A 21,845-nucleotide genomic window follows, 5' to 3' on the forward strand; every position below is an offset into this window, starting at 1 on the left:
AGAGTCTTACAGTTCTGGTGATATTTCTCAATCCATGGATTTATGGAAACAAATGTTAGTTTTGGGGAACCGGGTGTAACGTCCCTGTCCCTCAGTGGGCCCAACATAACCGCCAGGTGTTGGTTAATGGTCCTACACACTCACGTGACAATCAGAGAGGAACCTTGCAATTGAGGTGGCCTTCACGGTGGCAGCAAAATTGTCAACCTTCTCCTCTTCTGAAGCCCTGCAGTATCTTGTCTGTACCTCTTTCGTGATGCCAACCTCTTTAAAAAACCTTTGGGTTCTCCGTGTTTATTTGTGGGATGAAAGAATGCGGTCTGCTCCCTTTGGCAGAGCCCAGGTCTTTAGCTTCCGTCTGGTTAGTGTGTGACTGGGTGATAACACCATCTGAGCCCCATCTTTGAGCATTCCCAGGAGAACACCACTTCCAGGGGGCTGTCCGGGGTGGAAGGGAGAGTTTTCTAGTCACATCCGTTTTTAGAAACACAGTATTCATCAGGTTTATTTCCAGCAGAACATCGGGAGCTTTTCATGTGCCGGTGTGCCCTGCATGTCTCCGAGGTGGGGACCTGGTTTGGAGGGTTCTCCAGCAGTAGCTGACAAGGCCCTCTTCCCGCGTGCGCTGCTGGTGTTCTTCTGAGTGCTCCTGGGCAAACAGCACCCAGGCTGAGGGAGCTGGTGCCTAGACACCCACAAAGGAAAAGGCCCTGCCGTGGATTCCATTCTCCATGTTCAGTGTCAAGGCTCCCAGACACATGCTCTCAGAGCACTGCTTCCCTGAAGGATAAGCCAGGTCCAGGCAGTCGGTTCTGGGATCCTGAGAGAGCGGGGGAGGCCAGCTCTCGTGTGTGATTCTGGCTGCAGTGCCTTGGGCTGCGCCGAAAGCTTTAAGCAGCAGCCCAGGCTCTTGCCTTGTGTCTCGTTACCCGGAATCACTACCAGGTCCTCGACTGCCTGCATCCCATGTGTCCACCCTAACATGTCCTTCCCCTTTTTCTTCCCCATCTCTGCATGAAGGTAAAACACAGCGTGCGTGTGTTCGTTCGTTCATTCATTCCACACATTGAGTGTGGAGGGTGCTGCCTCCATATCCTGCTTCTAGGCTTTTTCCTCCTACATTTCCATCATTTGTCAGACTGTGGAAGGAACTCACTGAGAGCAGGAGCGTGATGTTATCTTGTCTTTGCAGTGGGAGTGTATCTCATAGTAGCTTTTGTAAAATCTGTCTCCTTGGAAACCCACTGACACCTAAACCCTCATCTTGAAAGGCTTTTATGATGCGCTTCATTCTATAGCCAGTTCAGAAACTCTTATGTCTGAGTGTCCTTCCTGATCGGGAATACCGATACTCTTTTGTCATCTTCCCTATTGTGTTTATGTCCCAGATTTCACTGTTTCTGGGAAAGGAGGTGGTAAAGAAAACTGGCACTGGTTTAGTACTAAGAGCTCAACCCCTGCCAAGTGCAGATGTCATCAACCCCCATGTTTACGTGCAGAGAACTGAGACCTGGATAAGCGACTTCTCCCAGGAAAAGAGGCAGGATTTGAACCCCGGTCTGCTGACCCGTACTGACAGCTGATCTTTGGAAGGACTCTTCCAGGCCCTACGCTGACCACCTCCCACCCCAACCACGACGTTCTTGAAGACCTGACTTTCCCTCAGCTCTGTGTGAAGGAGGGGGATTTGTTTTGCTATTTCTGGTGTGCAGTCTGAACCATTTTAAGTCCACCCAGAGCCAGTTCCCATGACAGGTCAAGGAAAGTGTGAATCATTGAAAACCACAGAGAATTTCCACATCCCATTTTCAACCAGTGCCGTCAGCTTCTTCCTGCTCGAAAACATCACCCCAAGCTGCTGACCTGTGAGGGCTCAGAGGACTAATCTGAGCGTGCCCTTTCTCCCTGCCTGGCGAAGTGCGTGCACCAACCCGGGAACACAGGCACGGCCTGTGTGTGGAGCCTGCTTTCACCGTGTTCATTTATAAAAGGCTCTTTGTCTCAGAGCCATGTGTCTGACAAATGCCGGTGATCCCTCTGCAAAAGTGTAGTGCTTGTGCGATCCATGCAGACCTTCTCTGCCTCCTCCTAACTGCCCACCCCAACCTGCCTACGAGACTGTCTCTCTCTAGTTGTCCCCCAGGAGTAACGAACTGGTGTCAGGCACCCCAGGAAGCCCAGCCCTGGCTCATCTGTCACCATCTCTTCGTCCGTCATCTCTGTATGGCTCTTGTATCCTTTCATCTGACTCAGTGTCTCTCTTCTCTCCATTCTCCTAGAACTTCAGGGAGCCTTGTGATCCTCCTTGTTTCCCTGAGAAAATAGAAGAAATCAGAAGAGAACTTCCACGTGCTCCCACTGCTACATCTTCCACCTTCTTCATTCCTATTCACACAGTCTGCATTCATACCAACACTTCCTCTTTGTCCCCACGATTCTCTCCTGGCCCAGCAGAGAGGCTGTGTCAAAGGTCAGCGCCTCCATTTGTGCAGTGGACCGGATACCCTCTCACCTTCTCACGAACTTTCTTACAATGATTTTCCCTCCACTGCCTCACTGATTTTACTTTTTCTACTGGATTATTCTTGCCAGCATGTGAACATGCTCCAATAGCTTCTATCTTAGAGAGAGAGAGAGAGCGAGAGAGAAAGAGAGAAAGAAAGAGAGAGAGAGATCCTGTATGCACATAAACGTCTCTTTCAGTGATTGCCCCATTTCTTAGATCTCCTTTACAGGAAAATTTCTCAGCACAATTTTTGTACATGTGGACACAGCCTTCTCTCGCCAGCCCGTCCCAATCCTGCATCCCACCACGACTCCAGTGGCAGTGCTTTTGGCGTGCTCACCCGTGACTTCCCCATTGGCCAAATTCAGCAGCCGTTATATTTGACCCCCAGCAGCATTTGACACAGTTGCCCACTCCCTCCTTCTTAAAACCTCCCTTCACGTGGCTTTGAGACACTAGCCTCCGTTCTTCTTCGGTGGAGGGTCCTTCTAAGTTTACTGTGCTGCCTCAGGGTGGAGTCTTTGGGTCTCTTCTCTATCTACATTTACCTTGGAAATGAGCTAACTCAGCCTATGGCTTTAAATACTAGCTATATGCTGACCACGGTCGTCTGAAATTCTCCCCTGAATTCCAGACTCATGTATCTAATTGCCTAGTTGAAGTCATTGCTTGAATTTTTAATACTCATCTTAGAAAGCACATAGCCAAACCAGCCTAGTCTTTTCTCCCTAGTCTACTCTTCCTCCAGTCTTTTCTGCTCAGTGTCATCGTCATTCCTGTAGTTGTTTGGACCAAATGCTTTGTAATCATCCTTGGCCTGTCTGTTTCCTTTATATTGTATTTCTAACCCACCAGCAAATTCTGTCATATCGCCCTATAATCCTGAATTTGATCATTTCTCACCCCTTCCAGCTCTCTCCTTTGACCAACCCACCATTTTCTCTTGACAGAACCATTGCTGTAGCTTTCTAACTAATCTTCCTGCTTTCACCCAGCAACTCTTAAAGAATCTTCATACAGAAACCAGAATAACCTTTTAAAACATATCAGATCATATCCCTGCCCTGCTCACAATGAAACCCGCTGAAGGCCTTCCTCAGTCTACAGGGCCCCACGTGTCTAGTTCCCGGCTCTCTCATTCTGCTCCAGACACAAGGGCTTCCTTGCTGCTTTGTGAAGGGGTTTCACCTTTACTCCCCACCCCCCATCTCTGGATTCTGGTCTCTCCTCAGGTACAGGATTTCCTTATCAGACACTTCCCTGACCACACTATTTAAAATAGTACTTTCTTACTCTCTATCCCTTTCGCCCTGCTTTATTTTTCCTCATAGTAAATAATGCCATCTGACATATTAAATATGTCTTTGTTTGTTTTCCACTCTCTAAGTTCCACAAGAGCTGAGATTTGTCTTTTTGTTCACTGTGGAGTCCCAAGCTCCTAGAACAGTGTCTGGCACACAGTAAGCCCTCAATTAATGTTTGTAGAAGGAAGGCACACATACCCTAAAGTTAACCTAACAATTCATTACCATAAAGCATTCTTTAAAAAAATTATGAATTATTTTAGGCCCACAAGGTATACTGAATAACACAGTGAACAACCACGTACCCGCCACCTATTTAAAGGAATAAAATGCTACTCTGTCAGGATGGGCTAGTTTATGCTGCTATAACAAAACAGCTCTCAAATCTAACTGGATTAGAACACATACATGAACAAACAAACAAACAATCTGACCTCTCACTCATGCTGCACGTCCATACACGGGGTGGCTGAGGACATCCTTGTCACTGACAGACAGTGGCAAAGGGAAAGAAAGATGCCAACGGCATACTCTTAAAGGTTTCTTACCTATAAGTGACACTTCTACATACATTTGCTTGGCAGAAGCACACTTGGTGAGCTTGTCTAGCTTAAAGGGGTGGGGAAGTGCCTTCTACTATGTATCTAGAGGAAATGAATGCAAATATGTGTGAATAGATATGTCACTGCTAGTGACTCACAGTTACACATGTAGTTAAAACTCTCTACGTGAAGCCCCTCCTGGTCTTATTTTTCACCCTGTCTCTAGAGAACGTCACTGTACTCAGTTTGGTGACATGTCATTGTGGTGTTAATTTTCATATCCCTGATTATTAATGAGGTTGAACGTCTTTTTTATGTTTATGAACCATTTTGGTTTCCTTTTTTCGTGTACTGTTGCTTTTGCATTGATTTATGGGAGTTATTTATATATTCTGACTACTACTACTTTACTAGTTACGTGAGTTATAAGTATTTTCTTCGGCTTGATGGCTTCTATTGAGCTTTATTTGTGGAATCTTTTGAAACAGAAGTTTGTAAAGGCTTCATTGTTTACTTTTCAATTTTTTCCTTTGCGGTTTGTGCTTTTGGCATCTTGCTTAAGAAATCCTTTCCTACCCTGAGGGAATAACAGTTTCTTTTGAAAATTTTGCATTTTCATGTTTAGGCCTTTATTCTGCCTGGAATTAAAAGTTGTAAAGGGTATAAATAAGGACTTTATTTTTCTCCTGTATGGATAATGAACAGTTCTAAGCATCCACTAATTTGTGATGCCTATTTCTGTTATATATCCAGTTTCCATATAGCAAATATTTCAGGACTCTTCCCCAAAGTCAAAATGACCATGAAAGGTAAATGTTTTGAATCGATTCAGGACGTGGAGGCAGACACAGCAGCGCAACTAAAGACGCTCACAAAAGAGGACTTCCAGAACTGCTTCAGAAAGTGGCAAGAACGATGGGATAAGTGTAGTCAAAGCAAGGGGGAGTGTTTTGAGCGGGATTACTGGCAATGTGTCTTTTACTGCAATAATTTTTTTTATTTAAACATTTACTATATTGTTTGATCACACCTCATAAGCTGGGAGTGGTCATTTTCAGTGATATCTAAAATGTCATCTCACGAACGCTGTTGAGCCAGGAGAGAACCAGCTGAGTGATTTCAGCCAGGTTGCTCTCCCTCCCTGAACGTCAGTGTCCAGGGGGCGTCTCTGTGGTTCTAGAGGTCTTTAAGTCTGTCATATCTTTTACCTTACTTGGGTGAGCTTGGGCTCCACTGTCTGGAAAGGAAGCTGGGTGGGTCTGGGGGTGGGTCTGGGGGTGGGTCTGGAAGGAGCTGTTAATGAGACAGTCCAACAGGGGCAGAGCTGAACGGCAGCCTCAGAAGGTTGGAGCCTTTTAATTGGCATCTTCCACGGAATAGCAAATTAAGTGCCTAGATCTTTCTTCCTTGTGTTCCTTTTCCCTTGGCTCTTGTTACTCTGGCTGGAGCCCAGACAGAACTGAGTTGCCACTTGGGGGCTGTTGCCATGGTTTCAGGGGCTCCCAGGGAGGCCTGTGCAGAATCTGAGTCCTCCCTTCAAGGTGGATGACAACTGCCTTGAGAGCCACCAGGGAGGGCCTGGAAGCTTCCACTTAGCAATGGTTTCTCTCCCAGGACCTGACATGCCTACCGAGGGACGTACTTCTCACCTGTTCTGAAGAGGCTTCTGAGCTGTGGCCCTTTCAGCGCCCCCTTCCCTCCAGTCCCCTTTGTCTTTAAGCTTGGACTTCAGAAAGTTGTCCAGTGACGGATGCGTCCTCGAGACCCTTCACTCACTGCCTTTACCTACAGTTCAAAAAGTGATTCTGATGCAAAAGAAAGTTGAGACAAGTAGCCTAGATAATCTAGTTCTGATCGTGTATGGTTGTGCTTAGAACACCTTTGTATCAGGGCCAGACCTGCCTTCCGCTGCACAGGATGCCAGGACCAGCTGTGCCACACCCAGTGGTGGGATCGAGGGCAGCTCATTTCCCCTCTCTGGGCCTTGTATTCTTCCAATGCTGAGGGAAGGTTTTGAGGCACATTATTGATTGCCACCATCTTTTCTAGCTCAGATGGTCTAGAGAGCTGTGACGCTACCTCTGGCAGTTGAACTGTGGGGGATTTGGTATGGAAATGCTCGAAGTTACCACAAGGAAGGTATAGAGCTCTGCTGGAAAGAGCAAGGGCTTTGGAGTCAGACAGACATAGGGTCCAATCACCACTGACCAGCAGGATGGTGGTTATCTAGTAGAACCATTGCTGACCCCTATGTGCCTTTGTACAAATTAGAAAAAGATGCCCCTTCTGAAGTCACTTTCTGCTGGAAAATTTTCAGGATACACATATAAATCTGCAGTGACTATGATGTGACTTGTGCTTCTTAGAATTGTGCAGTGCACAACCTGCCCAGCTGTACACAATAGCTGTCTGTGTCCTTGGGCAATACTCAACCTCTTGGGACCTCTGTTTACCCATCTGGATAAAGATAGTGATAGTTATCACACAGCATAATGGTGAGGATAGAGATTTGTGTGAAAAGCTCAGAGCTTGTATAGAATGGTTGTTCTGGAAATGTAAATTTCACTTTTCTTTTTCCAAGAACAATCTTCCTGGGATGTGGTCTTTAGAGCCCAAAGCACCTCCCCTTTCCAAAAGAGCAGCAGGTGGTGGACTAGTGTTGCCAAGGTGGGTTTGGCGCCTGGAATCACATCCTGTCAGCTGGCCTCAGCTTCCACGGTTGTCTTGCGAGTTCATTCCAAGGTGCCTTGGAATGCTGCCTCTGTTTGCCCCTCAGGAGGGAAAGGGGAACCCCTAGTGGCAGGGTAATCACCTGTGGCACAGAGTGGCGTCACTGTTGTGAGGCAGCAGGGAGGCTCAGGGGAGCCAGGGCCAGGAGGGAAGAGCTGTACAGACTGCAGGGAGCTCTTGCTTGGCTGGGGGTGCCCCCGGAGAGTCCTCCACGTGGTGGTGGGGGGGCAGAAACACTTGGGCTGTTCATGCCAGTCCTGTTGCACCCGGCAGTCAGGGCAGAAACACTGTCACGCACTGGGTCAGGGGAGCTGGGATGGAGGCCTCTGTGGCCCCTGGTTGAGGAGTGATGGAGCTCTCCTAACACAGAGGTGATGGAAAGAACACTGGCTCTGGTGTTAATTCCTTTTGCATTTGAATTTCAAGACTGCAAATTGTGCACACCCCCCCCCCCCCCCCCCGCCGCCCCATATTCCTATGTTGAAGCCGTAATGTGATGGTATTTGGAGGTGGGGCCTTTGGGAGAGAGTAGGTCATGAGAGTGTAACCCCGTGATAGGATTAGTGTCCTTATTAGAAGTGACAACCCTGAGAGGTAAGTGTTGTGACTTAATTGTGCTCGTGAGACAAGCGACTCAGAGAGGTTTGGTGACACAGCAGGGGAGCCAGGATTCCAACTCATGGCTGTCTGACTTGAAAGCCTGCCGTCTTTCCACCTGCCATGATGGAGAACGGGCATGGAGAAGACACGTGTAGGACCACAGAGGGACTCGCTCTCCAGGGGCAGTTGCATTTGGGCCCTGATGCACCAGTGGGCATTGTTAGTTGGAAAAAGTGGAGAAAGACATGAAAATCAAGGGAAAGGTGTGAATAAAGGCTGGGGGTAGGCAAGTGCGCAGAGTGGGCCCTGCAGGTAGAGAGCTCAGTACAGAGTGCAGGGGTGTGGAGTGAGGGCTGGGAGGAGTGAGACTGGAGGGATGACAGGGATTACTTATGGAAGGGAAGGCGCTGAGGAGACGACAGATAATGTTACAAGATAGGACAAGATGGAGGATTGAAAACGCCAGTGCCTTCAGGGACAAGATAGTAAGATGAAGTAGGGAGTTGGTTGGTTAATGTTTGTTGAGGGGGCCTTTGAGCCAGGCACTGTTCTGAGTTCTGGGGGTGCAGAGAATAAGACTGCAGGGAGCTGCCTTCAGGGAGGTTGTCCTTTTTTTTTTTTTTAAAAAAAACTTTTATTTATTTCAGTGTGTTTTTCCAGGACCCATCAGCTCCAAGTCAAGTAGTTGTTTCAATCTAGTTGTGGAGGGCGCAGCTCACAGTGGCCCAGGTGGGGATCGAACAGGCGACCTTGTTGTGAAGAGCATCGTGCTCTAACCAACTGAGCTAACCAGCCCCCCCCCACCCACTTGTGTCTTGTGTTGGGTGTTTGAGATGGAGAAATGTCTTAATCCCAAACTGACAGGTGCCTGCGATGGGGGTAGTGGTCAGGGAAGGCCTCTGGGGACATGCCATTGGGGTTGAGATCTGAAAGGTGAGGAGGCCGCTGTGCAAGGGATGAGATCTGTAAGAGGCCGGGTCATGTCATGGTTACGAGTGAGGTCCTGGAACTGGGCCGCCTGCATATGAATTCGGCTCTGCCATTGACCAGCTCTGTGACCTTGGGTGGGTCGCCTAACCTCTCTGTGCGTCAGTTATGTCATCTGTAAAGTGGGGATACCCACAGCCCCACCTCTCAGGGTCATTGAGAGGATTGCATGTATTCCCATGTGTAAAGGGCTTAGACTCGCACCTGCATGTGGAAGGGCCGGTGAGGGTACCACTACTACCGGAGTCCCTTTTCCCAGCAGCACAGCACTCCCAGCAGGAAAAGCAAGTGAAAAGGCGCTGACACGGGACTGCATTTGGTGGCATTAGAAGAGAGAAAGGTGGCCAGTGTAGCCAGAGCTTCGTCGGCCAGCAGATGAGAAGAGGTGGCGGGGTCAGATCAGGGAAGGACGTGGAGGCAGCGATTTGAACACAGTGAGAAGCACTGGAGAGTTTAATTAGGGAAGTGGTGCAATTTGATGACTGATGACAGCACAGGGAGCAGGAGGCCCTGGGAGGATGTGGGGATCATCGCAGTGAGGTACCCTGGATGCACGCCCGTGTCTCAGGTAGGCAGCAGGAAGGAGGCAGGCCTGGCCTGAGCAGCAGGGATCCGGGCAGCTGCGGCGAGCCATTCCCGAGGGAATTCAGATCGTTTACTTTTACACACTCTGCTTGCCAAGCTCAATACACCTGCCTCCCACATGTGACCCCTAAATGGTCTTGAACTTCCGTCCAGGTTAGAAGATAATTTGCCAAGCTACGAGCGAGCCTTTAACTGGTGGGTTGGGAGCAGGCTCTTTGCTTCTGGACAGAGGAGAGTTCCTAGCCGTACGGCCTGTCTGTCCCAGGGCCTCTGTGACTTCATGACCAGACTCAGCATCCTCCAGTCATTCGCCAGCCCTTCACTGAGCAGCACGTGTGTGCCAGGCTCTGTGCTCGGCGGGAGGGACATAGTATGAGAAGACGGGGCTCTGCTGTGACGAGCTCAGTCCAGTGGGCATCTGAGTGCCATGCCCAAGGCCACAATGTCCTGTTCCTCGTTTTATTTATTTAATGCATCTGATCTGTTCAGCCTGCAGCCAGTTGGTAATGATGCGACGATTTATGCTGTAGGACAGGCACTCCTGGGCCACAGCTGGGAGGGGTGTGTGTGTGAGTGTGTGCTCACACGGATGCTGGCTCTCATGAGCGTGAGGTACTGCGAGGAGCTTGGATTAAAAATAGAGCCACTCTTGTTAGTCCTGGCTGTAAGGTTAACCTCTTACCTTGATCTGAGGGGCTCTGTTCGTTTTGGGCATGCTGGCGGCATGTCCAGGGTGGCAGTGGTCTTTTAGTTACTGCCCGTCGAGGGGGTGAGTTTCCCTCTTCCTCTCTCCTTGGACCCTCCTCCTCACATGCACACACTGTCAATATCTGTCCCTTTAGTAGGTTTCAAAGTCGTGCTGCTAACATTCTTTCTCACAAAGTTACTGAAAGCAACCAAGGGAACTGGACATGGCATTCCGTAGGGTGCACATTCAAAACCACCCAGTGGCTCTCCAGTGAGCTCTTAGAACGTGTGCCCGCGGCTCCTTTTCAAAGCGGCCGATGTCCTTTAGCTTCTTGCTACTCAGTGTGGCTTCTGGACAAGCACCAGGGGCATCACCCGGGAGCTTGTTTGAAATGCAGAATCCCGGGCCGCACCCAGACTACCTGAAACAGAATCTGCGTTTTCACAATATCCTCAAGGGGCCTTGATGCACAGGAAGATCTGAGGCCACGCCTGGGCCACATTTGGGAGGGGTGTGTGTGTGTGTGTGTGTGTGTGTGTGTGTGTGTGTGGCAGCCTTGTGGAAAGCGCCAGTCCTGTGGATGGCTTCTGAATAAACAGTGCAGAAGATGGTCTCGGGTGCTCCGTATGTCTCCTGAGAGTCGGGCAAAAAGAGAGAATTGCCCGAGAAGGTGGAGATTTGGCTTAGCCTGAAGAATTGTGGAAAGGAATGTTGTGAAGTAAGTAGCGGGCAGCTGAGGCTTATTTAAAATAAAACATGTATTCTCTTCTTTTGGCAACGATGTAATGGATTTTACTTTTGTGGTTATTTTTGTCAAATGAGGAGGGAACGGGGCTTGTCTAGGGAAGAGAGGGCTCAAGGGACTGAGGGCAACTCAGGATGAAAGGGAAAGTGGAATTGGAGCAGACATTTTTTTCCGCCTTTAACATTTTTTGTTTCAATTACAGTTGACATACCACATTATATTTGTTTCAGGTGTACAACATAGTGCTTAAACATTTATATACCGTGTTTCCCCGAAAATAGAACCTACCCCGAAAATAAGCCCCAGTTAAGATCTCAGCCAGATGGACGCATTTAGTACATTACGACAATGTTCCAGAAGAAGATGACATGACTGTGAGTGAATAAACGTAGATTGTTGTGCATGAAAAAATAAGACATCCCTTGAAAATAAGCCCTCATGGAGCAAAAATTAATATAAGACCCGGACTTATTTTCAGGAAACACGGTACCTTGTGAAATGATCGCCCCAATAAGTCCACTATCCACTTGGCACCACACATAGTTATTACAATATTATTGACTCTATTCTCTATGCTGTACTTTAGATCCCCATGACTATTTTTATAACTGGCAATTTGTACTTCTTAATCCCTCCCCCTTTTTCACCCAGCTGCTCACCCCCCTACCATCTGGCGACCATCCCTTTGTTGGACCAGATGACTTTTAATGTGGCCTCCAGCTCTGTGAACTGTTGAGAAAAGAGAAGAGCTCACAGAATTGGGTTTCAGTCCCAGTTTTCCTACTTATGGGCCCTGATGTGGGCAAGTTACTTAACTTTTCTAAGCCTCAGTTTCCTTGTCTTAAAATAGCAACAGTAATTAATACTCACCTCATGGGATGGTGTGAAAATTAAATAAAAATTCCTACCAGTGTATAAGGTATAACGTAGAGGCTTAATACATTTTAGTGTCCTTCCTTCTTCCTCTGGTACGTCTTTTCTTTGCCTTGTTTGGGGTGGGCTGTAATTAGTTAACAATTTGAACAGCCAGCTTGATATTGGATTTTAATCTCATACATTTCTGATCCTTGTTAACTGCTAGTGGTTGGTCTTCGGCTGGTTGGCTCAACTGGGGTGTTTTAATGAGGCTAGAATAGTAGGGGCTCCCTGTACAGGCACTGCTATGGTCCATCAGACAGCACCCCTGATAGGAGCTAGCAGTCCTGCAGCCTCGTGTGGTGGCTGCCAGGCGGGCTGAACAGAGCCTCCCAGGCTGTCACTGTGAGGAAGGCCTCTGGTCCATGTTGGGTGGCAGTGCTTTGGACTGATCGCTGACCCTGGACCAGTGTACCAGCCCCTGAATTTAGAGCATGTACACATACCATCTGCAGATGCAGCATGTTTGTTGATGGGAAGGAAAGAAGGCAGAGTTGCAGCAAGAGGCATTTTTATAATGTGTCGAGATATGAGTGCTTCCCTTGCACTGCTTTTTTTTACTACCCCCTTTCTCAATAAAAAGCTTTTCTTGTCTGAGAAAAGGAAGATTTGTGGTATAGTTGGCTCATCTCAGTCTGCTCCCAAGACCTAGAAGGCACCACACCCGTTCCTTCTCCCTGGAACAGCTCCCATCGTCCTCTCCTCCTCCCTAACTCTCACCTGTCCCGGATGTCCTAGAAGCCTTCTGCTACACCTCACTCCAGGCCATCACGATCTTTCCACTCTGTGAACAAAGACCCTTCTTTTAGCATTCAGGAGAGTTTGGGCCATGCCATGGATTAGTACGATGTTTCCCCAGCTCAGCTGCAGGCTCCCTGAGGTCAGGGCCTGGTAGCTTGGCTAGGTGGTTTCCATGGAAATGCCAGGTCCCGTGATAAAGTCATATTGCAACAACTCCCGTAATCCATGTCAGGAAGCTCAGGGCCAGGCCTGTGGGTCTCAGGTGGACTCTGGCCACCCAAGGACCAGTTCTGTCCATCCTCAAATCTAGCACAGCGAAGGGGGAGCGGCCCCGGGGGCACTCAGCTCATGTTAATAGATTGTGTGACCTGAGTGACAGGACGCAGTGGAAAGTCAGTCTGAAACCCAGCAACTTGGAAAGAGGCACCAGGGCGAGGGAGCAAGGAAGTGAGCGAAATAAGTATATTTCAGTTTGTTCCATAAAGGATTGGTGCATAGTGCAAAGTAGAAATAAAATATAATTTGTGGAATGAAGTAGGATATAGATAAATAAATAAACGTGTGAAATCAAGACCAGGGAAGAAATAAATTCATTACATGAGCCTTTCCCTATGACCTTTACTCCTCTAAATTGAATTAACTAACTAACTAACTAACTAACTAACTAACTAACTAAATAAATAAATAAATAAATAACTAAATAAAGGGAAATATGTTTCCTAAAACTGTCTTCTCTGGTTGGTAAGGCTTACTTGATTTTTGCTCTGTGTATATTTCTTGGCACCCTGGGCTGAGCCGGCGAGCCAGTCTGCCCTGTGGCATGCACGCCTTGCCCTCTGTAAGGATTTTGCCCATTACTCGAGGAAAGAAGGGCCTGCAAGGGTTGCCATCCCTTGCCACTCAAATGATCGGCTTTGATGAGTCACCACTACAAATAGGTTTTATTTTCTTTTGTGCGAGAGCCTGATTCAGAGTCGATTTGACAGCCAAATTGGCCTAGAAGATATAATGAGGCAATGCCGAACATTTCTGAGTAAAGAAGTGGAGAAAGGAACAGGCTGAGAGCTGGTGATACCTTTCATGTCGCTGGGCACACATTCCAGAACAGAGTTCTATTCTGTTCTAAGGAGCTGGAGAGCTGAGTGCATTGCCCTGTGGAACGTCTGGCTTGAGGCTAAGTGCAGGGGAGACCAGGGGCTCTCTGGCCAGCCCTGGGGTTCATGGCTCCTCAAAGTAGGGCTCCTCAAATAGTACTAACATTCGGTTGTTAGGAGTGAGATGGGTGACACAGGGGTTAAGAGTGCTGGCTCTGGAATAAGGTGGTACTGGGTTCAGTTTCCAGGTCTGCCACTCACAGTTGCTTCATCTCAGGCAATTTACTTACAAGCTCAAAGACTCAGTTTTCACATCTGGAAAATGGGGAAGTAATAGCAATTCCCTCAGAGAATTGCTGTGAAGATAAAATTAAGTAATGAATGAACATCTCTCATTTGAAGCAGCTCCAATAATGTATTTTACATTAAGTGTTTAATTGACTCAGTCATCCTGTGAATTATCCATTTTATAGCCCTATTCTTTTATGTTCCATCTAACCTGGCAAAGATTTTCCTATTTACCCATCTTACTACCCCCCGCCCCCCACAGCCTCCCTGTGGCAGGCTTTGGTATGCTTCACAGACACGTCTTGCTAAGCTCAGAGTGGGCATCAGAAGGCTTCTCAACCTTGATTCGGCCATCGCCAGTCGGAGTTATGCATTTTTATGCTTAAAACGGATCCTGGGGTTATCACGCATCAACATTTATCAAACCCAGTGGGGGCAAAGGAAGCCAAACCCTTTGCTTTCCCCTTGACAAGTCACTACGTGGGAGTTACAGAGAAGGACTTCATCCCCCTCTCTGAGATGCTGGATTCAGAGCTGGAAGAAATGGAGGACGCTTCCCGCTGTGCTCCCCGGCCTTGGTCTGACCTTGGACAAGCCACTTCGCTTGGAATGTCAGTTTCCTCATCTGTTAAAGAGAATAGGTTTTGCGTCCTAGAGGCCATTTGTATGATTCATGCTGAGATGAATTGGATTCTTGTTTCAATTCCCTCATTACCATTTTCTACCGAGGGACTCTTTCGTAGGGTTAGGGAGACATCTGGTAGTTGGGGCTGTTGTCTGAACATGGCAGCGAAACCCGTCCCTTTGTACTTAGCTTCTCCCTTTTCTGGATCCCATTGCTGTGAGTCCTGGTCCCACATATCCAGCTCACAAAAGGACCTCTTTTTACAGACGATATCCTGGGCTTGTGCCGGGTACGAAGTTCCAGGCAGGTGACCTCCCCCATTTTCTGCCGCTGGCCCTTACTGGGGGGAGTGGCATGGGGGACAGGGTCAGACCTCAGTGTGACTCTTCTTGGTGTAGTCTCTCTGGAGCAAGCTCCTATCCGCCTTCCCTTCTTGGAAGGCAAAGGGGCCAAGTGGAAAGGACATGGGCTTTGGAGCCAGATACCCTGGTTTGGATGGGAGTTCTGTGCTCTTGGATAAGTTGCCCAACCTTTCTGAGCTCCAGTGTCCCGTCTGTCTGTCAAATGGGAATGCCAGTCTTATTCAGTGTGAAGGCAGGGCTATGACTGGTTGTTTGCAGCTTCATCTGGTATCTGCCCTTGAGTCAGTTTTTGATAAATATTTCTGAAGGGCTGAATGGATACTTACAACACATGTGAGGCTCAGTGCGTGTCAGGGTCCTAGCACCTCCCTCCTCCAGTTCTAGTTCTTGGCCCCCATTGCGCTCTGCATGGTAGATGGGTAGAATGTTGGTCACTGATTCGTACAATAAACACTGTGTGCCAGGCACTTAGGTGCTGGGAATATAGTCGTTGGCAGAGAATCCATGCTTGTCTGGGGTCCGTGGATGGAGAAAGGAAATAAACCCAATGACTAAAATACAGAGCATGTGAGAACGTGGTAAGTGTTGTGGGAGGAATAGAGCAGGGATGGGGCAGAGGAAGAGGGGAGTTGGGACCTGGAATCTCAATCAGATGCTCGTGGAAGGCCTTCTTTACAAGGTCACTGCTAAGCACAGGTAGTTCATGATCTTGAACCAAGTCCCTTTCTCCTCAGCATTCCGTCTAGTTCTCCTGGCTCAGGTCTTTGCAGTGGAAGGCAAGGTGGGGTGAGGCTGAACATCTGTGAGCAGTTCTGAGCTTTACCTTCTGTTGTAACTAAGAAGTGTCTGGAATCTCATTCCAAGCCTTTCTTCTCTGAGAGTGCCTTGTGCCTGGCTTTCCAGCAACCAGGCTTCCCTCTTCACCTTGGGAGGGCCCCTGGGCCAGCCCCAGAGCTTGTGGCAAAGCAGGAGGCAGCCAGTGCATTGGGCAGATTGCCTTGCAGGAAGCCAGGCTCTGCCTCGCACCAGCCTGCTCACTGTGTGTTTGCCCTGGCACCTAACACCCCAGCTGCGTTTACACTCGCCAGGTGCTAGGGCTTTCAAAACAAGGTGGCAGTGTTTTTGGTGCTAGTTTTGGTTACAAAGCAGTGTGCACCTGCAGGCCACCACCACAACTGTTTGGACCACTCTCCCCTGTCCTGTTCTGATGGCCTGGATTGTTTTTTTGTTTAATTTTTTTATTGGGGAATATTGGGGAGCAGTGTGTTTCTCCAGGGCCCATCAGCTCCAACTCGTTGTCCTTCAATCTAGTTGTGGAGGGCGCAGCTCAGCTCCAAGTCCAGTCGTCGTTTTCAATCTTTAGTTGCAGGGGGCGCAGCTCACCATCCCATGTGGGAATTGAACCAGCAACCTGGTTGTTGAGAGCTCACACTCTAACCAACTGAGCCATCTGGTTGCCCCTGGCCTGGATTGTTTGTGGCTTAGTTGGGACATCAGACCCGCCTTCTTTGCTTGGGGTCCAGATGCCCATTGTTCTGAGTTGACTTCCTGTCTCACCTGCCTCCCTCCCACGGATCTCCACGGCAAGTCCTTACTTCAAGATTTGTTTCTGGCCAGTATTTTTTTTTGGGGGGGGGCGGGGGGTGGAGGAAAGGGGGGAAATACACAACACATATACCAGGGGAACACTATTTAGAATGCTGTTTCTCAAACATGAGTGTAGTTTCTGAGGCAGTTGATTAAAAATTAGAATCCCCACTTGTAGAGATTCTGATGGAGTGGATCAGGGATGGGAGCAAGGAATCTGCATCATCACCACCACCACCACCACCACCACCACCATTGTCATCGTCAAAATCAGGTCCATAGCTGACCACACCGAGGCACAGCTTACTTCTCTAACTTGCTTGTATGTCAACGCCAAGTGAAATCTATTGTTGCAGTGCTCCCAGAGTCTAGCCCAACACCCAGCTTCGCGGTGACGCTCAGCACCTGTGTGGAAGGTTAGAGGCGATGGGAGGTGAACCTTTCTGTAAGGACCCCTTCACAATGTGAAGAGTTGCCCACTGATTGATCCCCATAGTTATGTTTGCAGTCTTACTAATTGAATTTTTCTTCAAGTAGGGGCATATCTCTGTTCAGGATTTTAATGACACAACAGTAGCACCCTGAAAAGAACTGAATAGGGGTAATTATTTTTGAAGGAATATGAGCCACACCTTCATCCCTGAGTGTTGCTTTGATAACGATGTAGGAAGTCACACCATTTATTAGTGTCCAGAACCTTTAGCTGCTCTTTGGACTCACCTGGGAGGTGAATCAGTACTGATGCTTGGGTCTCTTCTCCCCGACTCGCCATCTCCCCCCGCCTTATTTAATTGGTCTGGGGTGTGGCCTGGGCATTAGGACTTTAAAAGTTCTCTAGGTAATTTAATGTGTGCCAGGACTGCAAACCACTGACCTAGAATTTGTAGAACCAGCTGGAAAGGGGAGTGGGGAGATTCATTTCTTAAGTCTTGCAGGGAACCTTCTTGGACTGGAGATGGGAAGTCCCTAGATTCAGACTGCTCTGAAATCTGAATCTAAAGCACATTTTATATAAATAAACAAACAAACATACACATACCGTATCCAAAATGATATATATATATATATATATATATAAAATAATAGTCAATTGTTTTCTACTCCTTTAACAAAAACATGCTTTCCTTATTATTAACATGGCACATGCTTATCGCAAACCATTGGGTTTATACAGAAAAGTACAAATAAGTCTCAAAGTCTCCCCAAATGCCAGCATACAGAAGAAATAAGTGCGCCTGTATCTATGCACACGCTCCTGGTTTTCCCGTGCCTGTATGCACACGCAGCCTAGATGTGTGATTGAACAACGACGGAATCAATGACACGTACTGGTCAGTGTGCTTTGCCCAACAGCACGGCATGGATAACTCCGAATGTACATATTCACTTTTGGAGCTCTTACCAAATTCAAGCTCTAATTACACCTGATACATGGAACATTTACTTTACTGTTAAATCTTCCTGTGAAGCAGCAGTGTAGGAAGGCTCCTGTATTGGCTAGGGAGCCAGGTGTGTCTGAGTCGTCTCCTGAGCATATCTGGGCACCTCGTGACCCGGGGACAGAAGGGCTTAGCAAGCCTGGACACAACCACTTTCTGTTGTGCTGGTGTGTGTTGAGTTTTTGTTTCCTTCTTTAGTCTTTGTTCTTTAAGAGGTCTGTTTTTATTTGACTTCTGGACCACGCCAAGAGCATGCAAAGCCCAGCACGAGCCAGAAGAGAGTTGTCCCCTGAACACGCAGGAGGCGGAACTGCCATGGGGGTGTCTCCACTGCGATCCATTGTTGGCCGGAGGGGCTGCACAGTCCTTCAGTGACTGAGAGAAGCGGACAGTCGGCATACAGAGTTGAAATCTCCTGATCTTTAAATAAAGAGAACTAATTGCTTAAACATTAAAAATTGTGAAGCCAAATGAAACACAGCTGGGCTTTGTACAGTCCCCTGGAAGCCGGTCTGAGGCCCCGGTCTACTGAGCCATTTTGGCAGTTGGGATCGAGTCAGTCTGCCTCATTTGGTTCTGAAAATCCTGACTGCATGCATTGTTCCGTGTGCCAGTCCTGTTGGAAAGACTGGGAACACGATGAGAAGTTACGACCCTTGCCTTGGTGGGGTAGCTTATCGTTGAGAACAGCTGTTCTCCAAACAGCGTCCGAAGAACAGGCATCCTCAGTGGCTCACCTGGGAACTTGCTGGGAACGCAGATTTTGGGGCCTCAGCCCAGACCCACTGAATCAGAGTGAGCATTTTAACAAGCCTTTCTGGTGGTGCCGATGCCTGCTGAAGTTTGAGAACTGCTGGTCTGGAGGGGGACTCAGGCAATGGGCAGAGATCTCTGGATGGAGAAGGTGTGGTGGGAACCAGGGAAACTTTTCAGAAATGGATGGCTCCACTTGGATCCGAAAGGATGAGTAGGAGTTGGCCAGGTGACGCAGTGGGGACAGGTATCCTGGAGAGGGGCCAGCAGGAGCCATTGTAAGGAGGAGGAGAGTGCGTAGGGCACGTTTGGGAACTGTCAGCTGAGAGCGTTTTGCTGGCAAAGGAGGATGCACTAGGATATTTTGTGAGCTGAGAAGAATAAGGGGGGCCCAGTTCTCCATACGAGGCCAAATTAGCTGGATTGTAGCTTGTAGGTGTTGGGACATCACTGGAGACGTTTTAATAGGGAAGTGTGGCATTGGGTCTTCGTCTAGGAAAATAATGCTGGTAGAGGGTTCAAATTCCTGCTGAGTGGAGACAACTCTCCTGGTACTCCACTGGCCTAGACCTAGATTCCCGCCTCTCCTGGCATGACGTGGGTCCGGGTCAGCAATTCCCATCCTTGGATAGGGTGGAGGGAGAGGAGGAAAGAGCCCGTGAGTGAGGAAGCAGCTACAGGTGCATGAATAATGGGTCACTACCTCGGGCCTCCCACAGGGAAAACGTGCGCTCTCCAAGTTGAACATTTTCGTGGTTGCTGGTGTTCTCAGCAATGGCAATAGGTGTGTAATACGACTTGAAAAGCAGCTTATCCATTTCTGCAGCAAATATTTTGTAAACAAATCCTTGCTCTTTTTCTGTCTTTAGAGGTGTGTGGTGTCTAAAGAGGAAACAATTTGGACTTAAGGCTAGAGAAACTCATGTCTGTACTGAAACTAGAGCTCCCTCCTTCTTCCCTCCCCCAAGTCTGTCTGTCTGTCTGTCTGTCTTTTTCAATTGCTGGGGTGTGAGAGAACATGGGAACAGGATGCAGTATCACCTCCCCCTGCTGGTCACTTTATACAAAGTTTGTCACGTACAAAGAGAGTGGGGACCGTGGGGCAATGCAAATAACAGAAGTACAGAAGTAGACTGAGATTGAATCCATTAATTTTTAAAACATTGTCCATACGTAGTAAATTTAAAAACATTTACGTCTGTAAGAGGGTGAAAAGAATTTTTTGACTCTTTCCATTTTTTGCAAAATGCTGTAATACGCTTATGAAGCAGTTATTTCTTTTGTCCTGCTGCTGCCATTTCTCATACATTAATGATGACGTGAGCAACCTCCTTTATTTTGCCTGTTTATTGAATGTTTTTTCTAAACTGAAATGAACAGGTTTTCCAACTGATTGCTTTGAATGTTCATGCAAGGCGATCACAAATACTATACGGCCTGTTGACTGTATATATGAAACAGTCAAGTTATAATCGTGATGGGCTTTAAAAGTGATATTTACAGTGACTGAAATTTGTATTTCTACCTGATAATTGATGTCTGTTTAAATCACAAAGATAGTGGTCATAAATTTAGGGGATATTGATGCGGATTCTATCGACATGGCAAAATGATGGAAGGCCTTTTCAGAGGAGGGTACACTGTTCTGAGAAGCTTTAGGGGTAAGGTTTTCTGAAAAATTTCCTGATCCCCTCATTTTGAAGCCCCCTGTTTGTTAGAGTCTAAATCTAAATATACTTCTTAATAAAAAGGCAACCTTTTTATCTTCTTACATCCATGCCTTGGCTCTGCCCCTGTTCATTTGGCAAGTTGGACTTACGTCAGGTGGTTGGGGTGCCTTTGCGTGTCGAGGGACAGTCTGATGAGAGGAAGCTTGAGGCAGAGGAACGGAGGTCCCCTGGCTCAGAAGCCAGGCGTGCAGGCCTCTTGCTAAGTGGATGCAAGCCAGTGAAGTCCTCCAGGAATAGTGAAGTTGATATGGCTTAGGTCTTCTCCAGTTTTATTCAGATGTTCTAATCAAATCAATCAAGACATTTGACCTCATTTAGGCATTGAGAGCAGCATTGGAAATACCGAGAGCGAGGGAGCAAAGTTGGTTTTATTCTCATACAAAGACTCTTAAACTAGAGCTCCTGTTAAATCATGCAGAGAGTTAGCTATAGGTTGGGCATATTCTGTGGATACGCATGCCTTGTTCTTAAATGCATCTTCTTTTTTTTTTTCCAGTTGCAAATGAAGCTGGAGACAAGACTGCCAGACCCCTTGCCCGCTTCTCAAGTGAGTAAATCTTGTCTCACTCCTTTCTTGGGCTCCCTGCAGAGAGGACTTTTCGCTTGCTTGGTTCACCCCTGTAATCCTGCCAGGTGTCAGTAAAACACTGTCAAAAAAGAGTAATATAGGAGATGTCTTCAATGGGTTAATATGTCATTTGGGCCCCATCACAGGGGTGCGGGTGTGTGTGTGTGTGTGTGATCTATTCATTACCACTTGCCTGTTCAGTTCTGAGAACTGTGGTTTATCAAACTGCTCTAGGCTTTGCTACTTGAAGTGTGGTTCTAGGAGCAGGAGAAGAGACATCACCTGGGGGCCCCAGGCTCTCCCCAGACCTGCTGAATCAGAAGCTGCATTTTAACAAGTCCTCAGGTGATTTCTGTACACATCTGGGAGTCACTGCCCCAGGGAACCCCTCACTGTGCGCTGCAGGGGGGTGGGCTTTTTATAAAGATAGAGTGACTGACTATGTGCAGTGCTTCTAGTTGTCAAGGCCATGGGCTGTGAAAGCATCATCGCCACCCAAAGTGGACTATGGGCTGGGTCCAAGGGCTTTACCAGAGTTACGTGACATTGTGAAGCTCAGATAGTTGGAATAGTTTGCCTTTGGCACAGGGGTATTCGCTAGGGCCTCGGAGCTCCCCCTGAATTTCACTTGATTCCTTTGTCCCAGGGTCTTGATCCTAATGGGAGAGCAGGAGTCAAAAGCCTTTCTATGTTTTCTGTGCTGGTGTGCTCAGCACCTGACGGAGCAGGTTAACGGAAACCGGGATCCCAATGGGTCGAGGAAATACCAGAGGCCGAGCAGGGTGGGGTGGACATACTCCCCAAGCTGGCCGGGCCTCGTGCGGGGCAATGATGGAGCTGTCAATCAAAACGGAGGGCTTCTCTCCCCACCCCAACGCTTCGCCCCCTCAGCGCCATCACTGCTCGCTGGCTTTCACCTAAAGTCACTTTATGTGTCCTTTCTGGGCCTCAGCTTTCCCATCCGAAAAACAGGAACTTCATACCCATCTCTTACCCTTTTAAAAAAGTTGCTTTCTTTTGAAGTCATGGCATGAGAAGAGCTATGCAAGTGTCCGC

General features: G+C 47.9%; 1 protein-coding gene across 4 annotated transcripts in view; it reads left to right on the forward strand.

Moving 5' to 3' along the window:
• The window catches only part of PDE1C (phosphodiesterase 1C), a 424,317-nt gene that overhangs the window by 48,895 nt on the left and 353,577 nt on the right, over positions 1 to 21,845 (forward strand). For all 4 annotated transcript variants that reach the window (XM_033088617.1, XM_033088620.1, XM_033088619.1 and 1 more), the window contains exon 2: positions 20,718 to 20,768. In XM_033088617.1, coding sequence (XP_032944508.1) covers positions 20,718 to 20,768 — 51 coding nt within the window. The remainder of the gene's footprint in view (positions 1 to 20,717; positions 20,769 to 21,845) is intronic.

Source organism: Rhinolophus ferrumequinum, chromosome 20 (genome assembly GCF_004115265.2).
Source record: "Rhinolophus ferrumequinum isolate MPI-CBG mRhiFer1 chromosome 20, mRhiFer1_v1.p, whole genome shotgun sequence".
Classification (NCBI taxonomy): domain Eukaryota; kingdom Metazoa; phylum Chordata; class Mammalia; order Chiroptera; family Rhinolophidae; genus Rhinolophus; species Rhinolophus ferrumequinum.